The 24,945-nt window shown below is 46.4% G+C and overlaps 1 protein-coding gene across 1 annotated transcript; it reads left to right on the plus strand.

The window, feature by feature from the left end:
- Positions 1-4,991: 4,991 nt before the first annotated feature.
- SALL4 (spalt like transcription factor 4) lies at positions 4,992-23,606 on the plus strand. The gene is made up of 4 exons (XM_079943739.1): positions 4,992-5,855; positions 15,609-17,945; positions 18,783-19,063; positions 21,569-23,606. Exons 1-4 carry the CDS (start codon positions 5,726-5,728, stop codon positions 21,986-21,988), a joined length of 3,168 nt encoding a protein of 1,055 aa, XP_079799865.1. The 5' UTR covers positions 4,992-5,725; the 3' UTR covers positions 21,989-23,606.
- The last annotated feature ends 1,339 nt before the right edge of the window (positions 23,607-24,945 follow it).

Genomic DNA, 24,945 nt, shown 5'->3' on the forward strand with positions numbered 1-24,945 from the left:
TGGCAGAACATGATTTATGGACACCAGCCTTGCCATTTCAGTTTTTTTCAAGCTTAAGATGCTAGGAATCCCACATAGGAGAAAAACCACACATGTAATTATGGCCCTTTCAAGTATAGGGACAACCAAGTATCTAATTGCCTTTTTTTTTTTTTTTTGGCTGCGTGGCTTGCGGGATCTTAGGCTCCCGACCAGGGATTGAACCTGGGCCCTGGTAGTGAAAGCTGCGAGTCCTAACCACTGGACCACCAGGGAACTCCCCCTAATTGCCTTCTTTTTTTTTTTTTTAACATTTTTATTGGAGTATAATTGCTTTACAATGGTGCGTTAGTTTCTGCTTTATAACAAAGTGAATCAGTTATACATATACATATATCCCCATATCTCTTCCCTCTTGCGTCTCCCTCCCTCCCACCCTCACTATCCTACCCCTCTAGGTGGTCACAAAGCACCGAGCTGATCTTCTTGTGCTATGCAACTGCTTCCCACTAGCTATCTATTTTACATTTGGTAGCGTATATATGTCCATGCCACTCTCCCACTTCGTCCCAGCTTCGTCCCTTCCCCCTCCCCATGTCCTCAAGTCCATTCTCTAGTAGGTCTGCGTCTTTATTCCCATCTTGCCCCAGGTTCTTCATGACCAGTTTTTTTTTTTAGATTCCATATATCTGTGGTAGCATACAGTATTTGTTTTTTTCTTTCTGACTTACTTCCCTCTGTATGACAGACCCTAGGTCCATCCGCCTCACTACAAATAACTCAATTTCGTTTCTTTTTATGGCTGAGTAATATTCCGTTGTATATATGTGCCACATCTTCTTTATCCATTCATCTGCTGATGGACACTTAGGTTGCTTCCATGCCCTGGCTATTGTAAATAGAGCTGCAATGAACATTGTGGTACATGACTCTTTTTGAATTATGGTTTTCTCAGGGTATATGCCCAGTAGTGGGATTGCTGGGTCGTATGGTTGTTCTATTTTTAGTTTTTTAAGGAACCTCCATACTGTTCTCCCTAGTGGCTGTATCCATTTACATTCCCACCAACAGTGTAGGAGGGTTCCCTTTTCTCCACACCCTCTCCAGCATTTATTATTTGTAGACTTTTTGATGAAGGCTCTCCTGACCAAAAACAACTTCATTAGATACGCTGTACATATCATAACATTCACCCATTATCAGTGTACATTTCAGTGATTTTTAATAAATGTATATAGTTAGGCACCCATCAGTTTGTAATTGCCTTTTTCCCCAATTGTGGTAAAATACACATAACATAAAATTTTGCCATTTAACCATCTTTAAGTGAACTCTTCAGTGGTATGAAGAGCGTTCGCATGACTGTGCGACCTCCAGAGCTCCTTCCATTTTGCAAAACTGAAACTCCACCCACTGAACAGTAACTCCCCGTTTCTCCCTGCACCCAGCCCCTGGCAATCACCCCTCTAATTTCTACCTCCATGAATCTGGCTTCTCTGGGTGCCTCATAGAAGCGGAATCACACAGCATTTGTCTTTCTTGTGACTGGCTTATTTCCCTTAGCACGATGTCTTCCAGGTTCATCCAGGCTGTAGCAAGTCAGAGTTTCTTTCATTTAAAAAAAAAAAATTTATTTATTTGGTTGCACCAGGTCTTAACTGTGGCTCGCTGACTCCTTACCTGAGGCATGTGAATTCTTCGTTGCAGCATATCTGTGGGATCTAGTTCCCTGACCAGGGATCGAACCCGGGCCCCCTGCCTTGGGGGGGCGTGGAGTCTTAGCCACTGCATCACCAGGGAAGTCCCAGAATTTCTTTCATTTTTAAGGCTGAATAATATTCCATTGTATGTATACACCACATTTTGTTTATCCATTCATTTGTTGATGGACTCTTGGGTTATGTCCACCTTTTAGCTCTTGTGAATAATGCTGCTATGAATTTGGGTGAACAAGTATCTCTTCATGTCCCTGCTTTCAGTTCTTTCAGATGTATATCCAGAAGTGGAAATGCTGGATCCTACCGTAATTCTGCGTTTAATTTTTTTTAAGGAACTGCCATACTGTTTTCCACAACGGTTGCACCATTTTACATTTCCACCAACGGTAGTTGCCTTTTAATACTCTAGTTTATTTTATTTTAAATATTTATTTATTTATTTGGTTGCACTGGATCTTAGTTGCGGCTCGTGGGCTCCTTAGTTGTGGCATGCAGGCATGTGAACTCTTAGTTGTGGCATGCATGTGGGATCTAGTTCCCTGACCAGGGATCGAACCCAGGCCCCCTGTATTGGGAGTGTGGAGTCTTATCCACTGAGCCACCAGGGAAGTCCCTTAATACTCTAGTTTATATTCAGGTCTCCAAAGTCATTCTCCAAATTCATTTATTGTGACTTCTGTGTTCTGTTACCGTGGCTAAGTGCTAAGGACATAGTGGTGAAGGTGTCTGCCCTTGTGGAACCTGCAGTGTGAAAAGTGATAAATACATAGACAATTCAATCTATAATTATAAACTTTGAACTATGCTATAAAAGGAAAGAACCAGCTTCTAGAAATCGACACTAATAGGTGAGACTGTTCTAATTTGGATGAGAAAACGCCGGTTTTAGGAAGAAAAATTTGAACTGAGACTGGAGGCTTAGTGGAAGTGGGCAGGTGAAGAGGCGTAAAGAGTAGAAGGGAAGAAAGTTCCTTGCAGAACAGAGCAGAGGTGGGATTTTGTGGACAGAGTTGGAAGGTCTGAGTTCCACAGAGACCTATACCCTTAACTGGAAAGTTCCTGAATTCATACATTCAGCCTACGACTGTTAGTACCCACGAGGCGCTGATGGGAGCTTTGAGTTTGTTTTGCCATGGATGAAATGGGAATAAGAAAGGATTTTAATGAAGCTGAAATGGGATTATGTATCCCAGATACCCTTAGACACAGTAAAGCCTCAATGTTCATAGACTGCTTGAGGAAAGATATAACAGGAAGTCGATTTCCCGACAATTTCTGCCCCGGGCAAACAGTGAGAAGGACTGGATTATACATAAACCCAGTCACCTAACCAAAGGCATTACAAAGTTTAATACCATCCTTTACAATGATCTTTTTTTTTCCCCCTGACTCTGATCACACCCAGGTCTTTTGGTTTTAGGGAATATTAAATCATCCCAAAAATTACCGTGGATTAGGGACTGGCCTTCTGCCCTGCCGTGCGCCATTTACTCCCCCCCCCACCCACTTTGTTCTAGGGTCTTACTTCACCTCCGGCTTACTAGCTCCTGGCTCATCAGTTGGAAGTAGATTCAAAAAGTGTACTGTGCCTTTCTTTTCTTAATATAATATTCATGGAAGGTTTTCCTTTGGGGAAAACTTCTCTTTGACTTTCTCCGTACAAGTTATTTCCACAGACTGTGGATTTTTCAGGACAGGCTTAATTTAACATATGTTTTCTTTTACCACAATTTTTACTTGTTTAGCTATCTTGTCCATATTCAGCTACCACTGAACGACGATCATTGGGATGTGATGAAAGAATTTTGAAATCGGGCTTAGGGATTGAGCGCATCCACTTCCTAATTAAGTTATTTCATGTCCTTAAACCTCAGTTTCCTCATTTTCAAAATGGATAAAACAATGCCAACCTCTCTTGGAAGATAAAAGGAGAAAGTGTGCATTTAGTGCAGCCTGTGGTACATACCAGGAGCTCAATTAATTATTATTATTATCACTTGGAGACTCAAGTGGCATAATTTTAATACCTTGTTCTAAGCAGAAACGGCATCGTGTTTTCACTATCACCAACTAAAATAAGTATAAACAACTATATCTTCAATTAAGTTTTCCTTAAACCACTAACATTTCTTGAGCTGTAAACCTAGTGCACATGCATTTAGATTGGTAAATTACATCTACCACACTACCTTACACAGAAAAGGTGTTGGGAATATAAGCAGATTAGTCAGTGAGGCAGGTGTTAATTGGCTTTTTTACTCAGTATGAGAATTCTAAACAGCTTCCATGTATTATTAAACCAAATTCTTACTTTTCCAACTTGGGCTGTTGACTGTAATTCTCTCTTTTTTGGTTTAGGGGACTTAAAACAATGCCAAGCATTTTCAAACAAAGACTCAAAAATTGGAGGTTAACCTTCTTTCCTTCAGTAAGTTTTATTGATGGCTATGAATATCAAAAAGATGATGAAGCTGATTTATTTTCTGCCTTGGGTTGTCCAAACACCCAGGTGAACATCTTTATCAGTTTAGCATTCTATTTTGCTTGCATTCCCGATGAGCTTACCAGAAACTCTAACAAGCTGGGAAGCTGATGAATAACTAATCAAGAAAATGCAATGCACAAATGTGGAGGAACGGTCTATAATTGCACAGTTCCTTACAATGAAGTAAATGCTAAATACACACGCATGCCCAGAGGCACCAGGGAAACACCAATCAAAGACTTAGAAGGCTGAAGATTTCATCATTTATTCAACATTTATTGAGCATTTACACCATGCAAGGCAGTTAATGGAATAAAATAGAGATTTACTGTAGAGGTGTGTATACATATAATATTATACACACATACACACTTTTAGAAAATTCCAGGCATCTCCATGTCAGGATGATGCAATCACTTTGAACTACACATCTTTTCCACAGTAAAGTCCATATTGCAAAAAATTCCGATAATGATTAGTTTGGCAACACCCAGTTACTATGACAACGCCCATTGCTGATCCATGGGAGATGTAAGAGGATTGTCTCAGTAATAAAATGATGTTATCAGACATTTATGGCTTGTGGGGAAAAAGTGCAGTCGCTCCTTGTTTTGATATTATCTCTGACTATACTTGCTTTTAATCTACCTTTTCTATATTTAGTATCCAGTCATTTTAAATTAAAAAAAAAAAACAAAACCCAAACCAAAAATCAAGGTCTGCACTGTGACAGTAAACCAAACCTTTTGAGTATGAATCCTGGAGGTTACTATTTAGCATTTAAAGGAAATAAATCATGGTGAGGGGGTAATCTGAAATTTGAAGGCCACCTGAAGAGTTGAAATGGGGTGGGAAGGTTGAATATACCACCATTTACCGTTCTTCAGATACCTCCAGACTCAATTTAAACATTTCAGTGAAAAAGGAGATGGGAGGGGACACGGGTCAAATCTCAGTTTTTTGTTTTGTTTTGTTTTTGTTTTTTTGTTTTTTGGTAGATGTAAACACTGAGCCAAAATATTTCACTGAAAAGACCTTCCTCCCCGGCTTGCGAGGATATCAACCTTACAAAAGTAATTTTTGGAGCACACTACCAAATACGCTCGTTCCAAAACTGTTACGGAAGCTCCAAGTTTTTAGTAAATACACGATCATTTTTCTTTTTCTCTCCGAGGATTCAGATAGCTGAAGCGAGGATGGGTCCCCCTCGGATTTCGTCCACGATCCAGCCAATCTGAGCCCGGATGCTAATTAGTTGCTCTCCCCCGATGAACACGCCTTTGTCGCTTGTAGGGCCGGACTACAAAGCCCAGAATGCCTCGCCCCTCCCTGATCAATGAGGTCTTATTTAAATGATCTCTGAGGTCTTGGACCCAGGCCAATCAGCTGTCAGGGCTCATGATAAATCGCAATGCATTATTGATAATAATAATTACTGGGACATGCGCGTTCCGGCCGAAGGGGGGTAAATTTCCCAACTCCAGGAATTTGTGGCGGAGTGGGCAAATAACCGCGGCTCTCCAGGCGCCCCGATGCTCGCACCATGTCGAGGCGCAAGCAGGCGAAACCCCAACACATCAACTCGGAGGAGGACCAGGGCGAGCAGCAGCCGCAGCAGCCGGCCCCGGAGTTTGCAGATGCGGCCGCAGCGGCGCCGGCGGCGGGGGAGCCGGGTGAGTGGGGCTGGGGGCGCACGCCCCGGGCGGGCAGTTTCCGGGACGTTCGCGGGACCCTCGAAGGCGCGGACTTTGGGGAGCCAACGGCTTCCACCGCAGACTGTGGAACCGAGATCTGGGGGCTCAGTTCCAGAGGAGAGCGGCAGCCTCATTCCCCACCCCCACCCTCGTTAATTTTACACTTCTCCCCTTTTATCGCTTCTCCCCTCTTGTGTAAGTTTCACCCCCAGGTCTCGCTCTTATTGTAAAATTGACCCCCAGCCTCTCCTGTGTCCCTCGTTCCTGAAATGTTCCCTTCTCCTTGTCCTCTGCCCCTCTCGTAATTGGTTCCACTCCCCTCACTAGTAGCCTCCCCCCCACTTGTAACTTAGGCTCCCCTCCTCCCTCCCTGGCGCTGCTTTTTAAAAGAAAGACCCCGGGGGTCCCCACTCTTTCCCTCACCCGTTAGGGTCTTTGTAGGAGGCTGGGGAAGGGGCGCACCCTAGGAAGACCTCCCGGGGGAGGACGATCTGTTGCACGCGCCCCTCCCGGGCCAAGAGGGGGGAGGGGGCGCGACCTCTCCCCACCCCCAGGAGCTGGGGTGCGGGCCACCAGCGCTGCGGAGGGGATTGGAGGGCCCGAAGAGGTGGAGGAGAAGAGCACAGTATTTTCCCTTTTTAAAAAAATTTCTTTTTTGGTTCTCCTCTTTTCTCCCGGGGCTACGCCGCCTGCCGATCTTCGCCCTAACCTTTCGGGGCCTGACCTCCAGCCATCTTTGATTTCCGACTTCCTAAAAATAAACCGCGGCCGGCGGGAGGGGTGTGGGCCCCCAGGGGCGGGGGTCGTGGGCGCACAGCAGCCCCGCTGGGGTGCACCAGCCTGGCGTTTTGCGTGCCTTTTCTAGGGCGCCCGGCTTTCCAAACGCGCGCCCCGGGGGCCAGAGGGGAGAGGTCGGGCCAGGACTGGGCGGTCGTGGCCAGGGCGAGCTCCGGGGGCTGACCCGGCCCACGCTTCCGCGCTGCGCGTCTTGAGGGTCTGGAGGAGTTCTGGACCCCCAGCCCGGTCGGGAGCGGCCAAGCAAACTCCTCTCTTCCTAATCATGTAACCCAGGGGGCTTTAGGAGCCAGTCGATTTCCCACTATCTCCCCTCCGTCCTGGCCCGCCAAATTGTCGCCTGATAAGTTTTTCGCGTACGCGTGGGGGGGAGGGGGCGTTTTTAACGTCCTCTTGGGCCTTGTTGGTGGCTTCTGTCCTCTCGCCGCCTGCTTTCTAGTTTCCCAGCCCGTGATGGGGGTGTGCGCGGCAACCCCACTCCGAGCTACAACTCCGATGGGAAAACGGTTGCTACGTTTTGGTTACCGTACCTTTTATTTCGGGGAGGGAATGTGGTAAATTTCCTAAATTTATAATATAATGTAAATCCCTATTTCCCCTCAAATAACATTTTTCCAGGGCAAATTAAAGAGATCTGCTTGACCGAGGGGGCGGCTGTGCGTTTTCGGGCGTCCGATGGTCAGGGCAGCGTGCACCCAAGGTCGGAGGAGGGTGGACTCTCTTTGTGCCTTGGGAGGGGGAGTGCGGGGGAGAATGGAGAGGCTTCGTTGCCTGGCCCACCTGGAACAAAAGGGTTAACCCTCTGCCCGCCCGCTTCCTCCCGAGAGGAGGGGCGAGCTCCTGGCTCTGACCCCTCCCCTGGTCCTGCTCTGACCTCCCCTTCCCCCTACCCGCTTCATTTTGGGTGGGCGCGCTGAAGTGGGGCTTTTGGTGGTGTTTGGCACCTTAGGGGGAGCTTCTTAAATTAACGCTAGCTGGAGTTTGCAATCAGTTAACCCGAGCTGGTTAGGATCGCGGGCCTTGGCTGTGCGCTCCCTCCACGATTTGGGAGGGGGAGTTGCTATTGATCGCTTGGGTTGGAGTGGACGGCCGAGCTGCGCGCAGGCGCCCCCTGGAGACCCAGCCGGGAACCTCGCCCTTTGCTGAGAGGCGGGTCCCTTCGCAGGTACCGGCTCACACCTGATGGGTGGGACAGGCTGGGGCTGGGGGATGGAGAGCGCTGGGCTGGGCTAGGCTAGGGACTCCAGTCGGTTGCTTGAGCTATCCCTGGCTGTGCCGGGTTTTCTTTGCCAAGTCTTTGGAATTCTTGGAAAGAATTCTTCGATCCTCGAATGTGTTTTCAGAGTCCCCCAGTTGCCATGATGGGACAGAAGGTAGTTTTCCCAAGTAGTACATTTTAACTGACGCATTTTGTATTTGAGCGGCCTGTATGTATCATTTTAAAAATCCAGTTTAGACTGGTCTTATTTTGCAAAGCCAATTTGAGACCCACTTATAAAGAATGTACTTTTTGAGGGAGGAAAATGAAGTACGGCAAAAAATTAGATCAGAAAATCTGCAGGTGGTCAGGGGACTCAGGCTACATACAGGAAAATTAGCATTTTCTCAAAAGAGTTTCAAATGCCCTTTGTGCTAAACTGGATTACAGCCATCAACGATTAAGATTCCCAAATTTCAAATAACTGCCTAGCCCCAGTTTCTAAACTGAAATGACCTACATTGGCGGTAAGGATTCTGAGAATAGGGCACTTGGGAGCTTATATTTTAATAGAGGGAGAGGGAAATCTTGTTGATCGAAGCGTTGGTTAATGTTGCAGGCTGACTTTCTGTGTTTCCATCTGAGTTTCTGAAAGGGGCTACAACTTGCCCACACCGCTTTTGTTCCGTCAAAAAGAAATTGCACAAGTCAATGCTAGTTGGTCCTTCAAGCCCCTGCAGCCTTCCTCACGGTGGGGAGTTGGGGAGCCATCTTGGGAGGGAGGGATAGAGTTAATGCTTCCTCTTTTTAAATGAAGTTAGGTTTTGGTAAGATTTTACAGTGAGGTGTGCATTCCAATCTGGTTGTATGACTTTCAGCTGTGTAACCTTGCTTTCTGAGCTTTTGGGTTCTTCCTGTGTACCATGGAGATGAAGCATGCTGTTTATTTAGATAGTTTCCACTATACAAGACCCACTGTGTGCTGGAAACGTGATCAGTAATTAATTTTGTTCAAAATAACAATGTTTTATTTTTTATTGTGCCAAGACGGCACTGAACTGCCAAGTTGAGATAATTCTGCAGTTTTATCTGTAGCCTACTGTGTGCCAGACACCAGGCTGGGGACCTCAACGACATTATCTGTAATCCTCGTTTTTACTCATTTCAGAGTAAACTTTAACTCCTGGTTGCAATGGCTTGCCCAGGGTTGCCTTGTCCTGTTTGATTTGAGCCTTGCTCTGAATCCAAGAAGCTGTGTTTATCGTGGTTTTAGAAGAGTTGGTTATGGGATGGGATTTTCTATCAGATGAGGGAGCTATGGTGAGTGTTCAGCTGGTTGAGTGTTATCTCTCCTCCTCCCTTTTAATTTTTGAGATGTGCCTCTGCAGGCTTTAGAATAAGAGGTCCTGGGAAGCAAGTCGAAAATAAAGCAGAGTTTGCATTTGGTGCTCTGGGCTTTACTGCCCTGGAAAAAATGATGGGAAGAGTTCAAGATATTCCCTTTTTCATCATCCTTAACCTATTGTGCTTTTGATTGTTTAAAAAAGCATCTAAAAATTTTAAAAGCTCTAAATTCATGTAAGAACTGCATCTCTGATCGTTGCCATCTATTTTTTTTCTTCTAGATTTCAAGTCTATGTCAGGCTTTGTTCTAGGGGGATCTGGGGAAGGAGGCAGCAAAAGCTCCTGCCTTCATGGAGTTTACAAATTGCTTAAAAGATGAGCTCCAGTTGAGGCGATATGGGTCGTATCTCTACAGCGTAAATAGCAGAGCTCGCACACCTTATAGCACAAAGAAACTTTGATTCTTTTACTTCTTCCTTTTCAGCAGACTTGAATTTTGATCCAAGACCATTTGGAACAAATTTTTTTGGTACCTTAATTAAATAGAAAGTTAATGGCTGCTCTAATTTGCCACCTACAAATTGAGTTAAGGGCTTGTTCCTTAAGTGTTTCCCGGGATTGCTGAATTCAGATGTAAAATTAAACTGGTAAACCAGTTTCTTTGAACTGGTTCAGTACTTAAGGACATCTCAATTTCCTTTTGTTTTTTGGTAAGCAGTTATCCTGCTGGTGGGGGTGGGGTAGAAGATGTTTATGGACTCTAGATAATCTGCTCATTGTCGTTCTTTTAATATAGGAATGGGGGGGAAGATAAGCTTGAGGCATAATGCTTTTCTCGAGATACACAGGTTTGTTTCTTAAGCATTTTCACTGGCTCCAGAATTTGATTGGCCTCTGGCAGATGAGCTTTCTTCCTATACAATAGTAAGAGTATTTTCTATCCATTTGGCAGGGATTGAATCTAAGCCCCCTGCTGGGCTTACTGCATTCTTCCAACTTATTGGATAACTAGATGCTGAGAGATAACATTCCTAAAATTCGGAGTGGGGGTGGGGTGGAAGGGTGGAAGATCTAGTTGCTGTGTAATCCCTCTGAACTTTGCTTTTTCCTTTTGGGAAGGGTTAACTTAAGCATACCCAGCAATTGTTCATAACAGAGTCGTCTTACTCTTTGGCAAATACGCTTTCAGTATTTGCCAGTGGTGGTCTGAATGTCGAAGTACTTTTTACTGCACCAGCAAACAGAGCTCCTGCTGTTTGAAGACTCAAGTGGGATGTTGCCGGTATTGCTTGGAGGCTACAGAAGAGGCAAGCCTGTGTATACAGTGCAGGCAAGCTGGTATTCAGGTTGTAAATCACTCTTGGGAACTGTTGGATCCTTCTAGGGCAGGGAGCTTAACCTTTTTTGCTCCACATTCACCCCTTCTCATCAGAATGTATTTAAATGCATACAATAAGATACATAGAAATACCAAGGAAATAAATTGCGTTGAGATAACACTCAGTAAAAGTAACATGGGCTTCTTTATGAACACAATAAAGGAGATCTAGCAGTCAGTCAGGTAACCAGAATTTCCAGTAATGCAACCGCATTGACATCATAGGAAAATACCTGCTTTCTGTTGATGACATAGGCATGGGTTCTGCAAATACCGCTGAGGTATGTCCCCCACGCTCATAATTGAAAGAAATGTTAAGTTTTAATTCAGCTGAGTGAAAATAAGGTCGCCATCTTTTTTTCCCTGTCTAATTTCATCAGCCCCAGTTTAAAGAGTTATCTCCTTTAAAACCTGCATTGTCAGTAAGGGAATATTGTCCCCAAGGGGGTGAAAATTGGTTTTTTTTTTGGGGTGGGGCAAAAATGTTTATTGATGTTACAGTGGTTTGTGGCCTTCCAAAGGACCATAGTGCATAAACAGATAATATAATATATTGGTGGTATTAAAATTTGGTGGGGGGGGGCGGTGAGTAGGAAAAAAAAGCTTCAAAAGCCTTCCTAGAGGGGTAAAATGAAAAAAAGTTCAAGAAACTGCTCTAGAAGAAACAATTATAAATCAGGCCACTAGCTTCAGTTCTCTTCAATAGTATTTAAGGCTATAATCCCTGCCCTTGTGTTTTACCAGCACGGCACCTTGAGGCAGTTATTTCTAAGCCTTAGTTTCCATGTTTGCGAATTGGGAACAAAGATGCTTGTTTACGTGGCTACGAAGATAAGTGAGTTAAGGTATAGGAGTCTGAAGTGAGTGCTTTGTTGCAGTTTGTGGAGGATGGTAGTAGTTTTGCTTTGGCCCTTAACAAGCATTTGTACATGAGCTTTGTTAGAGATTTCCAGAAGTAGAATGGCTGAGAAAAGGGGTGTAACATGCTAATTAAAAAGAAGCCAAAGTACAGAAGTGTATACATTGATTTATTTTTTTTCTGTGGTCACACTGCACGGCATGTGCCTCCCTGACCAGGGATCAAACCTGCGTCCCCTGCATTGGAAGTGTGGAGTCTTAACCACTGCACCGCCAGGCAAGTCCCAAAAGTGTATACATTTTAAAGTTTCTCTTCCACCCCAGGCCTGTGCTCCAAGAGGCAGGGACCAGCCACAGTATCTATTATTTCAAAAGTTTCCCACGTACATATTTATATCTTTATCCCCAGACACAAAGAGGGCGGAGCATGTTCTCTATACATCCTGTTCTCTACACTTTTTTTCCTCTTGAAATCAGTCTTGGGTGGTTGTCTTACAGATCAAGCATATATAATAAAGATCTACTTTATTTTAGAAGGCTACAAAGTAGTCATCCTTTTCGTGTACCCTGATTTATTCAATCAGAACCGTACTGACGGACCAGAGTGCATCCTTTTTTGTTTAGGCTGTTTGTTACTTTGAAACCTGTATCACTGTAACCTGTATTACTTTCTGGTATCACAGAAAGTAAACTCCTAACAAGGGAATTGCTGGGTGGAAGGAGAATTGCATTCAAATGATGATGTTGGTGGACTGTGCTCTGAAGAAGTTGTCTGTATTTATAGGCACCAGCCTACTGGTGTATTTCCCTCCCAAGAGAAACTCTTTAAGTTCTACTTCTAAAGTTCTCGACACATAATTGCCAAAATTGCACTTCCAGAAAGATTGTGCCCGTTTAACAACACACCCCAGCAAACACCGCATTAGAAGTCTTGGGAAAGTGTACCAATAGATACTATCTTAAGGATTCTGGGAATTGATGAATATATTTAACTTGATTCTTGGAAATTTTATTGCTTTGGAGCAGTTGTGGAGCCGGAAGGAAGGAGGTACCTACCTGCTACACTCCACACGGAAGTAGCAGGGGTGTATTGTGTCCTAAGTTAACCTCCCCACACGTCCAAACCTGACCCCTCAAGCTTTCCTGTTCCTCCTGGGGTTTCTGTGAGAGGAAAGATAGTTGCCAGTCTCAACAGAAGAAACATATGCTTAGGAGGAAGGGTATCAAGGAAGAGTTCAAGGGGACGGTCTGGGTCCTGCGTGCCTTGGTTTTAACGTTGGCTCCGCAGTTTACCACATGCCCTACCTTGGGGAAGTTAATGTCCTCTGTGCCTCAGTTTCCCCCTCTGTTAAATATAATAGTCTCTACCTCAAGAGTTGTTAATAACATGTAAATTACACCTGGTACATAGTAAGTGCTCAAAAGTTACCTATGACTAGATTTTTCGTTGTGTTGCCTTGGGTATAAGTCACATTACATCCAAGTCTGTTTTTCTTATCTGTAAATGGGGCTGATGTTAAATAGGGTTGGATGGGTATAGTGTGGAGCCCAGGGCACCTGGAGGTTCTAGTCTGGACTACAGGAGGCTCTTAGGCTGCTCATCTTTTCATCACCCCCTTAGCCCCTGCCTTGTACTCAGTAGGAGGCGAGAAGTCTTGTTAAACGAGTGAGGCTTTAAATGACTGGTACAAGGCTTATTGTGTTCCGCAGCCCTAGTTGCCCAGGTAACCAGATAAGCCGCGGAAATAGAAAAGGTGGAGAAACTGATGTTAACTGAATACGTACAGTATCTGCACTTTCAGGTCATAGGATGGTGCCAGGGTCACAGTCAGCACTCGACAAACATTGGTTAAATTAATCACATCACTTAACACAGGCATCTAACTTACGTGGTTGTCACAATTTTGCACATTTAATAGAAATCCTGAGGGGCAAGCCCACCACATCAAACCTGTTTTCCATGGATTGATCCTGACCCGTTTGCTTTCTCTTGGCTTACCCCCGACCCGCATACACCTTGCAGAACTTCTGATGATTATTTAGTCTGAAATTAGGAAAAATTAAGTCAATTTATTAAGGCCGTGCTATGGAAATGTAAAAGAACCAGTGTTTGAAAATCTGATGGAAAGTATAGATCTTTCTCGAGAGAAATACACTTTGTTGCAAGATCAGCCCCTCCCCAAATCGTTGACTGACTCCTCAGTCAAAAACCCATGCTGTTGGGAAATGTAATCACCCAAGGAATTGAGGCAAAATGGGTTAGTTGGCTTTACAAAGTGATCATTTTATTTAAAAGATAAGTGGATACTGCCTGGCCTTACCCCCATGCGTTTGTACATTTCAAATAGGATTCGTTTTAAACAAAAATGGTCACACCTTACAAACTATTCTGTAACCTACTTCCACCTAACTTCTGTCTCCACGTCAGGACGTACGGAAATTCTGCATCGTTTTTGTACTGTGGGTAAACCAAAATTTACCTTTTTTTTCCCCCCCTCTTTTGTGGCTCTAAACATTTCTGTTAAAAATATCCCTCTTCCTCCATGGATTTTTTTAAAAAAATAAGTTTATTTATTTATTTATATTTGGCTGTGTTGGGTCTTTGTTGCCGCACGCAGGCTTTCTCTAGTTGCAGCGAGCGGGGGCTACTTGTTGTGGTGGCTTCTCCTTTCGTGGAGCGCAGCCTTCAGTAGTTGTGGCGCACGGGCTTCGTTGCTCTGCGGCATGTGGGATCTTCCCGGCCCGTGTCCCCTGTGCTGGCAGGTGGATTCTTAACCACTGCGCCCCAGGGAAGTCCTCTCCATGGATCTTTGTATATGTGTGCAAATGTCTGTGGTTTGGATCTGCGCACCTGGAGTTGCTGGGTCTGAGGTGTGCCTATATGACTTCTCAGTGGTAAGGTGTACATATAATAGGTGAGGCAGGAAATGAGAAAAATAAAGTAGCTTAGAGGTTCTCCGCCCGCCAGGACTCGGGCATCTGGCTAAAAAGCACAGTCCCCCGACAGGCATTGTGACGTGCAGACTAGCAGTCACTGTGAAGGAAATAGGACCCAACTGCAAAAGAAGTCCAGGGACCGCTCATTTTCAGGAATAGAACTACCCAGAATAGGATGGTTGGTTGACTTTTGTGTAACAGAGTAGAAGTTGCAAACGGAAGGTGAGGAATAAAATCCATCATTCCCATCCCTTCCTTCCTTTCTTGGGCTTCTTTCTTTGTTTAATGGCTTATTAATCCTTTAATGGCCTGTTAAGGCATTTCTGTAGGTTTTTCATAATCAGGAAGGTCAGTGAAGTTTTTTTTCTTGGACATGCAATCTTTCCTTTTTTTTCAGTGTGTTTTTTCTTATTAATTTTTAGCACTTTAAACTTTCATTGTCCCTGGTGGGAAGGTACACTTACCACATTGTCTGAATGAGTGACTTACTGCAAGTTCACTTTCGATGGGCCCAGGATGGAGATGAGCGGCCATGAATTGAGCAGGTTTCCAACATCATTTTATGGTGGCATGAGATCCATTTGCCTTTCAAGCCAGCTCTCAGCTGGGTGAGGGCCAGAGCTCCAAGGGGATTATTTTAATGAATTGTATGCGTTTCCCAGGGCTGCCTTAATAAGTTGGCACAGACTAGATGGTTTAAGACAGATTTATTCCCACAGTTCTGGAGGGTGGACAGCTGACATTTAGGAGTTGCAGGGTTCCTTTTGGAGCCTCTGAGGGTGAGTCTGTACCAGGCCTCCTCCCTACCTTTTGTTGGCTTCCAGCCGTCCTTGGCTTATAAAAGCCACGTAACTCCTGCCTTGGCTTCACGTGGCCTGATTCTGTCTCATGTCCCTTTCTTTTCTCCTTAGGGACACCAGATACTGGGCTTGGGACCCACCCTAATTACAACTGCAAAGATTTCCCCCCCTGCCCCAAAGAAGGTCGCTGGCACAGGTGCAGGGGTTAGGATTGGACATTTTGGGACCTTATGATTTGACCCCCACTACCTAAGTGATTGGTTCATTTGAGACTCTTTGGGTGCCTGGTTCCCTTACACAGTTTTGTGCGTGTTGGGACACAGATCACGAAGACCTCTGGACTGTGAGCTGTGGTTTTTCCCAAGAAATCGCCCCACATCCTTTCTTGGGTAGAGTTCTTAGCTTTTTCTCTCTTGTCACAGGTACTCCAATGAACCCCCCAGGGAGTGGCGATGACGTGAACGTGGACGGAGCAGGGATAAAGAGGCCTCGGCGGGAGGAGACTCACATCTGTGAGAAATGCTGTGCCGAGTTCTTCAGTTTCTCGGAGTTCTTAGACCATAAGAAGAATTGCACTAAAAATCCACCTGTCCTCATCATGAACGACAGCGAGGGGCCGGTGCCTTCAGAAGACTTCTCCGGGGCTGTGCTGAGCCACCAGCCACGCAGCCCAAGCAGGAAGGACGGTCACAGAGAGGACGGTGGCAGCTCAGGGGACACGAGGGAGAAGCCGGGGGCAGAGTCCATCGTGTACTTAAAGACGGAGGCCGCCCTGCCACCCACACCCCAGGACATAAGCTATTTACCCAAAGGCAAAGTGGCCAACACCAACGTCACGCTTCAAGCGCTACGGGGCACCAAGGTGGCCGTGAACCAGCGGGGCGCAGACGCGCCCCCAGCCCCGCTGCCCGGCGCCAGCAGCATCCCCTGGGTCCTCGAGCAGATCCTATGTCTGCAGCAGCAGCAGCTCCAGCAAATCCAGCTCACGGAGCAGATCCGCGTGCAGGTGAACCTGTGGGCCTCCCACGCCCTCCACTCCAGCGGCGTGGCCGGAGCTGACTCCCTGAAGACGCTGGGCGGCCACGTGTCCCAGCAGGTTTCGGCGGCTGTGGCTCTGCTCAGCCAGAAGGCGGGGAGCCCGGCTTTGCCCCTGGACACCTTGAAGCCAGCCAAGCTACCTCACACCAGCATCCCTTCTGCTGCCAGCTCCGTGTCCCCAGGGCTGACGCCCTTCGCCCTGAAGCCAGACGGGACCCGGGTGCTCCCCAACGTCCTGTCGCGTCTCCCGGGGGCGTTGCTACCTCAGGCCCCAGGCTCTGTGCTCTTCCAGAGCCCCTTCTCCGCGGTGGCGTTAGACCCGTCCAAGAAAGGGAAAGGGAAGCCACCGAGTGTCTCCCCGATAGATGTCAAACCCAAGGACGAGGTCCTCTACAAGCACAAGTGTAAGTACTGTAGCAAGGTTTTTGGGACTGATAGCTCCTTGCAGATCCACCTCCGCTCCCACACCGGAGAGAGACCCTTCGTGTGCTCTGTCTGCGGTCACCGCTTCACCACCAAGGGCAACCTCAAGGTGCACTTTCATCGGCATCCCCAGGTGAAGGCAAACCCGCAGCTGTTTGCCGAGTTCCACGACAAGATGGCGGCAGGCAGTGGCCTTCCCTACGCGCTCTCTGGCCCTGTCCCCGTAGATGAATCCGGGCTCTCCTTAGACAACAAACCCGTCCTTGCGACGGGGACCCCCAATGTAGGGCTATCTCAGAATCTCTCTTCGGGGACTAACTCCAAGGACCTCATGGGTGGCCCGTTGCCCAGCGACCTGCAGCCCGGGCCTTCTCCGGAAAGTGAGGATGGATGCATCCTACCTGGGGTGGGGCCCAACCTTAACTCCCCGAGGGTTGGCGGCTTCCAAGGGAGTGGGACACCCGAGCCGGGGTCAGAGACCCTGAAATTGCAGCAGCTGGTGGAGAACATCGACAAGGCCACCACCGACCCCAACGAATGTCTCATATGCCACCGTGTCTTAAGCTGCCAAAGTTCCCTCAAGATGCATTACCGTACCCACACCGGGGAGAGGCCGTTCCAGTGTAAGATCTGTGGTCGAGCCTTCTCCACCAAAGGCAACCTGAAGACGCACCTCGGGGTGCACCGGACCAACACGTCCATAAAGACGCAGCACTCGTGCCCCATCTGCCAGAAGAAGTTTACCAACGCGGTCATGCTGCAGCAGCATATTCGGATGCACATGGGCGGTCAGATTCCCAACACGCCTCTGCCGGAGAATCCCTGTGACTTTACGGGTCCCGAGCCGATGATGGTCGGTGAAAATGGCAGTACAAGCGTTGTCTGTCATGATGATGTCGAAAGCATCGATGTAGACGAAGTCTGCTCCCAGGAGGCCCCTGGCAGCTCCTCGAAGGTCCCCATGCCCCTTCCCAGCATCCACTCGGCATCACCTACTCTAGGGCTGGCCTCGGTGGCTTCCCTAGATGCCCAGGGGAAGACGGGTCTCACTGGTCTTGTCCTGCAGCGACAGAGCAGCCGAGAAAATGGTTCCGTGGAGAGTGATGGCTTGACCAACGACTCTTCCTCCTCGGTGATGGGGGACCAGGAGTATCCGAGCCGAAGTCCAGATGTCCTGGAGACCACGTCCTTCCAGGCAGTCTCCCCAGCCAATAGCCAAGCGGAGAGTGTCAAGTCCAAGTCTCCCGATACCGGTGGCAAAGTGGACAGCTCCGAGAACAGCCGCACTGAGACGGAAGGTGATAGAGCTTTGGATTTAACTTAGGTCCATTCTGGGCACAGAGTCGTCCAGAAGGAACCTGGGTTGAACTTGACAAATGGAGAGTGTGGTATATGTGAAATAGCTCCCCTGTAGGGCGATTAGCCTTTCTGTGGGTACTTCTGGATAGAGGGCAATAATAACTACCTCTGTCGTAGTAGAGACATGCTTTTGTTTACGACGGTTCTTGCAAGCTGGGTGTGGACAGCGTACTTACTTTTGGTGGGTTTTTATTTTTGTGTTTGAGCCCTGTGGGGGCAACATGGGTAATCCTAAGTAAGTGCTCCAGTAGAAGAGTATTTGAGAAAGTGGGCACTGCTCTTTGGCCAGTGAGATAAGCCATAGTTCCTTGATTCTGAAACCTCACTCCCTTATGTAAAGTTCACAAATTAATAACTCTTGAGGGAGAGGAAAGAACCTAACCTATTTTAAAAGCACCCCATATAAATGGGGTGCCTATTGACGGCATTAATGGCAAAAATGGGAGAATAGCAACATCGCAGAATCAGAAAGATAGTGTCAGGGCTTACTTTATAAAGGTAACTGAATGCAGGAATTTGAACTTGGAATTGCATTGCCTGTGACTGTTGCTGATACCTTTAAAGCCAAAATAGTAACTTTCTCTGAAGTGCTGGAGTCATTCTCCGTGCAGATAAACAAGTAAAAGGAAAGCTGCTTGCAAGGTGTCAATTTCCTGAACGCTATTCGCAGGCTGTCAAACGGTGGGGCAGTTGGGGTCAAAGCTCCTTTCTTTTTGGATTGAAGAATGAATGACTGTAGGATGATAATTTGGGTTTTTTTCTTCTGTGCACGCCAGGTCGGAGCACTGGCCCACCGACATTTATCCGAGCCCAGCCAGCCTATGTCAAAGTCGAAGTTCCTGGTGCGTTCGTTGGTCCCGCGACCATGTCCCCAGGCGTGACACCTTTGCTAGCCATCCAGCCCCGACGACAGGCCAAGCAGCACGGCTGCACGAGGTGCGGGAAGAACTTCTCATCTGCCAGCGCGCTTCAGATTCACGAGCGGACTCACACCGGGGAGAAGCCTTTCGTGTGTAACATTTGTGGGCGAGCTTTTACCACCAAAGGCAACTTGAAGGTGAGTTCAAGCCTCGCAGTGCAGTCAAAAAGGAAAAAACAGAAAAAAGAAGAAGCAGACTTTCTCACATGACAACATCTCTGAAGTTGGGATTCTCGTTGTAGTCAGTGCCTGCATGAAATCGTTCAAGTCTGGAAACACAGATGATGTTTGTCTTGTATTGTAATGTAGTGTCGATAACTCCTTTACGGATTTGCCTGTGCTTTCAGACTTGATGACCACCCTGTACGTTGGTTTTTGTTTTCCTGGCCTGCTAGGTTGAAATAAATACCACGAGTTAAACATAGATACAGTGCCACTGGAGTTAAAGGAGGAAAGCCTCCAGGTTTATTGGCCTTTCTTTGAAACTGAACAGCTGGGTTCTTCCAAAGAATGTCGTGTGTCTATTGTTAGGATAAGTTGGTTCCACCTAAGATATTACCTGGGAGACTGTCCCATGTAAGGATCGAAAGTGGCCTGTGTAAGGACACAGGATGGGAAACCTGGGTTTCCCTCATGGTCCTGCCTCTACTTTGTTCCAGGCGTGTTCCTCTGGACCTCTTTTCTCTAACTAGCTCCCCAGTGAGTAGACTAGTTGAATTCTTTGTAATGAGAATGAAGGTTGAAACTTCATCTTAAAGTTGACCTAGAAGACCTCATGTTATTTTAGAAATTAAAAGTACTTATTAAAAAAACTATATTCTCTTAATATTTTAGTCTAGGTGGCAAAAATGTCAGGGGAGGAACATGGAAGTAATTTAAACTGTAACCCCAACTTCCAGAAATACAAAGTGTAAATTTATTCAGGGGCCTTGGATCAACCTGGGGAAGGTTTGGAGCTGCTTGGGCAGGTGGCTCCCGTGCCTCGGTTTCTCAGGCATGGGGATCATGGTAATGACCTCAGGGTTGCTTGGAGATTAATTGAGTTGTATGAGTGTTTCACGTGATGCCAGGAACATCTTAGTAATTTCTTGGAGTGATGAAGAGCAAGTGACGTCTGAGCCCGCTGCGATAACTGCTGACTTCTAAGCATGTCAGTGAAGTGATGTGAGAATGCTTGAAACCCAGGACCCATCACGTTCTTCAGCTCTTTATAAAGAAAGGGATTTGAAAACTCAAAAACCAGACCGGGAACATAATTGCAGATAGGAGGCTGGCCAGGTCGAAGCAGCAGTAAGTGGTAGGATCTCTTTCCTCTTCAGAAGAGTCCTTGCGTTGTCTGCTACCATAGATGAAATAACATTCATTCCCCGTGGCCTCGTGTAACCTTCCCAACTAGGCTTATTTTTCCTCTACAGCAGTGATTACTCTTGTTGACACACTTATGTATTTAGGATGTCACCTCCATCAGGCCAGGGTCTGTTTTGTTCAAAGATTATTTTTTTAACTCAAATTTTCTTTTTTTTTTTTTTTTGCGGTACGCGGGCCTCTCACTGTTGTGGCCTCTCCTGTTGTGGAGCACAGGCTCCGGACGTGCAGACTCAGCGGCCATGGCTCATGGGCCTAGCTGCTCCACGGCACGTGGGATCTTCCTGGACGGGAGCACGAACCCGTGTCCCCTGCATCGGCAGGCGGACTCTCAACTACTGCGCCACCAGGGAAGCCCTTTAACTCAAATTTTTATTCAAGTAATTGTCGATTCATGCAGAGGGAGAAGTCATCAGAGATGCTTACCCGCTTTGCTAGTTTCTCCCAGTGATAGAATTTTGCACAACTATAGAATAAATAATAACCAGGATATTGACACTGATGTAACCTACTGGTCTTATAGATTTTCCCGTTTTACTTGTACCCATGTCTGTATGTGTTAAGTTCCGTACCATTTGTTAACTGTGTAAGTTTGTGTGTTCACAAGTTGTAACCCTAGCACTTGAAACAACACTGCTATGTAGTAGGTGTTGACAAAACTGTACATGTGAACAGTGGTATGGGGAAAATTGGAGTGTGTATTCCCCACCTCGGTTGCCCTTACTTGCCTCTAGGCAGGAATGTAGATCCATGGTTGCCGGATGATCTGATTTTTTCTCCCCCCAAGAGAATAGGTATCTGTATTTTTAAAAAAAAATAAATTTATTTATTTTGGGTGCATTGGGTCTTCGTCGCTGCACCAGGGCTTTTCTTTAGTCGCGGTGAGCAGGGGCTACTCTTTGTTGCGGTGCGCAGGCTTCTCATTGCGGTGGCTTCTCTTGTGGCCGAGCACAGACTTTAGGTGCATGGGCTTCAGTAGTTGTGGCCACATGGGCTCCAGAGCGCAGGCTCAGTAGTTGTGGCGCATGGGCTTAGTTGCTCCGCGGCATGTAGGATCTTCCCGGACCAGGACTGGATCCCGTATCTCCTGCATTGACAGGCGGATTCTTAACCACTGCGTCACCAGGGAAGCCCAATATCTGGATTTTTTTAATATGAAATCTAATTTTTAAATATAAGTTTAGATAGACCAAACCCATAGGCAGACTTGACTTTGGTTTGCCCACATGCAATCCCATCTCTGTTTTGGTGGAAACCTTTCTGTCCCTCTTCCCACAGGTCCATTATATGACGCATGGGGCCAACAATAGCTCGGCACGCCGTGGCAGGAAGCTGGCCATCGAGAACACCATGGCTCTATTAGGAACGGACGGAAAGAGGGTCCCCGAGATATTTCCCAAGGAAATCCTGGCCCCTTCGGTGAACGTGGACCCTGTTGTGTGGAATCAGTACACCACCATGCTCAATGGTGGTCTGGCCATGAAGACCAACGAAATCTCTGTGATCCAGAGTGGTGGCATTCCCACCCTCCCGGTGTCGCTGGGGGCCAGCTCTGTGGTGAATAACACCGCTACCTCCAAGATGGATGGCTCCCAGTCGGCCATCAGTGCCGAGGTGGAGAAGCCAGGAGCTGCCGACAGCGTCCCCAAACACCAGTTCCCTCACTTCCTGGAGGAAAACAAGATCGCCGTCAGCTAAGCTACAGGAGAACGCACGTCGAAGGAGTAGTGCCGTGACCTCTCTAGAACTGTCCCTTTTTTGTTTGTTTTTCTTAAAGACCCCATCTCCTCCAGTTTTCTTCCTGATGTGCAAATAATGTTTACAGTTGTGACCACAACCTCAGGCACATCCTACAATCACAATGTTGCTATGCTGCTTTGCAAAAACAAACAAACAAACAAGAAAAAATCAAAAAAAAAATTCATACTAAAACAAATATAGACTAGTATTTTTTTTTTTAATTTTGGAAAGAAGCGGGTCTTGCAAAGTAGTTTTGTTACTTGCAACAAACTATATACATAAAACCTTTGTACAACCTAGAGTAACTGTTTCCAAAGACTGTGCCCTATTTCAAGTTGGAAGGTGTTGAACCACCATGGAGAAGACAACTGTTTTGCCTGTTTGGGGGGTGGGGGGAGGGGTGGGTGGGTACTGTATACTTACTTCTGCGGTGACTGTATGCGGGTAAATGGACAAGGTCTGTCGTCTGTTTAGGGACCTGTTTGGTATTCTCCCAACCCTACACCCATTTTTCTTTTCTTTTTTGAATGTACTTTTTTTTTTTTTTTAAAAGCCGAGGTTGTAGAATTCCAAATTTTTTTTCAACCTTGGAACCTGAAGTAGAATGCCCTCAAGTGGACAGATTTTAGTCCTTAGAAAGTCGGTGTGTGCGTTGCTGCTTATTTCAATACAGTTCAGTTGGAGCCCCAAGGGTGCCAAGGTCCTCCCTATGCTTTCCAGACGCCCTTCTTCTTCCTAAAACCAGGAGAGGCGAGCACCTGAGCAGGGAATCTCAGGTGACCTAATTTAGTTCACCGGTGCCTACTCTGAAGAGCTGGGTGTCCGTTCTTGAAGAAACAAACTCACAGGAAGGGCGTGTCTTATTATACACTAATAACTTCTTATACTAATTTGTACCAGAAGTTCCTTGATTGTGACTTATGCCAAGTAATTATGAAGATTTTTTTTTTTTTCTGAGTATTGCATGAAGGCTACCAAGTTGGAACAGGCAAGTCCTGGATGTGAAAGCTTTAATTTATCTACCTCATTCATGTGTTATTTTTGTAGCTATAGTCTCTATTTTCTTATTTGATGACCGCTGAAGTGTTCCTAGGTCCTGTCGTAAACCTAAGAGTTGATGTATTGGTGGGAGCAGCTGGAAGTTCAACATGTTGTGATTCTTTTTTTCTTAATCCCCCTTTTGTATATGTGATATTAAGCAGACGATGAAGCGTCACTCTTGAGGATTTAACAAGGAAGGAGAAAGAAAGACCCACATTTCTGGGTGAAGTCTTTGCCCCCTATGTGGAAAAGTGGATTGGGACTGTTCTCAAGTCTGTCTCTCGGTAATTGCACCTGACTTTAGGATCCAAAAAAAATTTTTTTTGTTTTGCCAAGTTGTGCCTTTCCTTCTGGAATTGTAAGTGAACACATAATAGTACCTGTTTACACTGTGAAGTGGATATTGTTACAGAAAATACACCAGAGGCTTTCTCACTTGTTAAGCTAATAATGCCTTGTGAATGTATGATCTACGGAGAAACCCCTGTAGTTTTTACCTGCTGATGCTGTCTGTCTGTTGGAGAATAAATTTTGGATGGTTCTTTTTTTCACCACCAGGCGTGTATGTAAGTTTTTCTGGTAGTTTCTGCTCTAAACTTGAGAATCCTGGACTTCCCTGGTGGTCCAGTGGTTAAGACTCCACGCTTCAAATGCAGGGGATGTGGGTTCGATCCCTGGTGGGGGAACTAAGACCCCACATGCTGTGCAGCGCAGCCAAAAAATTTAAAAAAAACAACGCTGAGGATCCTTAACTGACAATCGTTTCCAGCTCCCTTGGTCTCTCTAGGTCCTGGAATTGAAGCTGCACATCTGGTTACATCTGTGCTTGACCCACTACTCAAGCACACACAGCTAACTACTTGCTGGTTGGTATCTTTCTTTTTTAAGGCATTTTATTAGAGTCCTCTCCTTCTAGAGAACTTTGCTTGTGTTCACTTGTAACTGTGGAAAATTTATCAGGCCCTAGATGATCCCACATTTCAACCCATCCATACCTGGTTACACGTCACTGGGCAGAGAGACAGGTTCTGGTTTTTGTTTCTGATTTTTTTGGCCATGCCACACTGCATGCGGGATCTTAGTTCCCTGACCAGAGATCGAACCTGTGCCCCCTGCAGTGGAGTGCAGAGCCCTAACCACTGGACCGCCAGGGAATTCCCAGAGAGACAGTATTTTAATCATCTCATACTTACAGGCTGGCTGCTTAGAAGGGGATGGGCTGAGAATCACATAGGAGGTGGGATTTAATTCCAAGGGAAGAATCTTAGGGTGGTGGGAGAAGCGCTCTTTGAGGAGAGACACAAGGGCAGGACCATGGTAATGTCCTCCTGGCATAGTAGCCTCTTGTGCTGTGTTGTGTCTTTGCAAGACACGGCATCAGGCTCATTATGTAATGGATGTGGGTACCGCAGCATCCTGGAAAGGAGTCTTGACATCCAGGAAAGGTCTAGGAGTTGTGTCCGTATTGCCTTTGACCTGATGTGAGCTCTGCGTGTCAACTTCCTTTGCAGGTGGATGCCCTCCTCCCCGGGGTTTGATGTTCTTTGACCTCAACTCATCTAAATTTAGGGTAAAGCAGCCACTCTGTTGACTGAGAGCGAGATAAACCCAATCGTTTAGATAATTGAAATGGAGGAATCTAAACCAGGGGTCCCCATCCCTGGGCAGTGGACTGGTACCAATCCATGGCCTGTTAGGAACCGGGCCACACGGCAGGAGGTGAGTGACAGGTGAGCAAGCAAAGCTTCATCGGCCGCTGCCCATCGCTCGCATTACCGCCTGAACCTTCCCCCAACCTTCCCCCACCCCTCGCATTACCGCCTGAACCTTCCCCCAACCTTCCCCCACCCCTCGCATTACCGCCTGAACCTTCC

Source organism: Stenella coeruleoalba (genome assembly GCF_951394435.1).
Source record: "Stenella coeruleoalba genome assembly, chromosome: 15".
Lineage (NCBI taxonomy): Eukaryota > Metazoa > Chordata > Mammalia > Artiodactyla > Delphinidae > Stenella > Stenella coeruleoalba.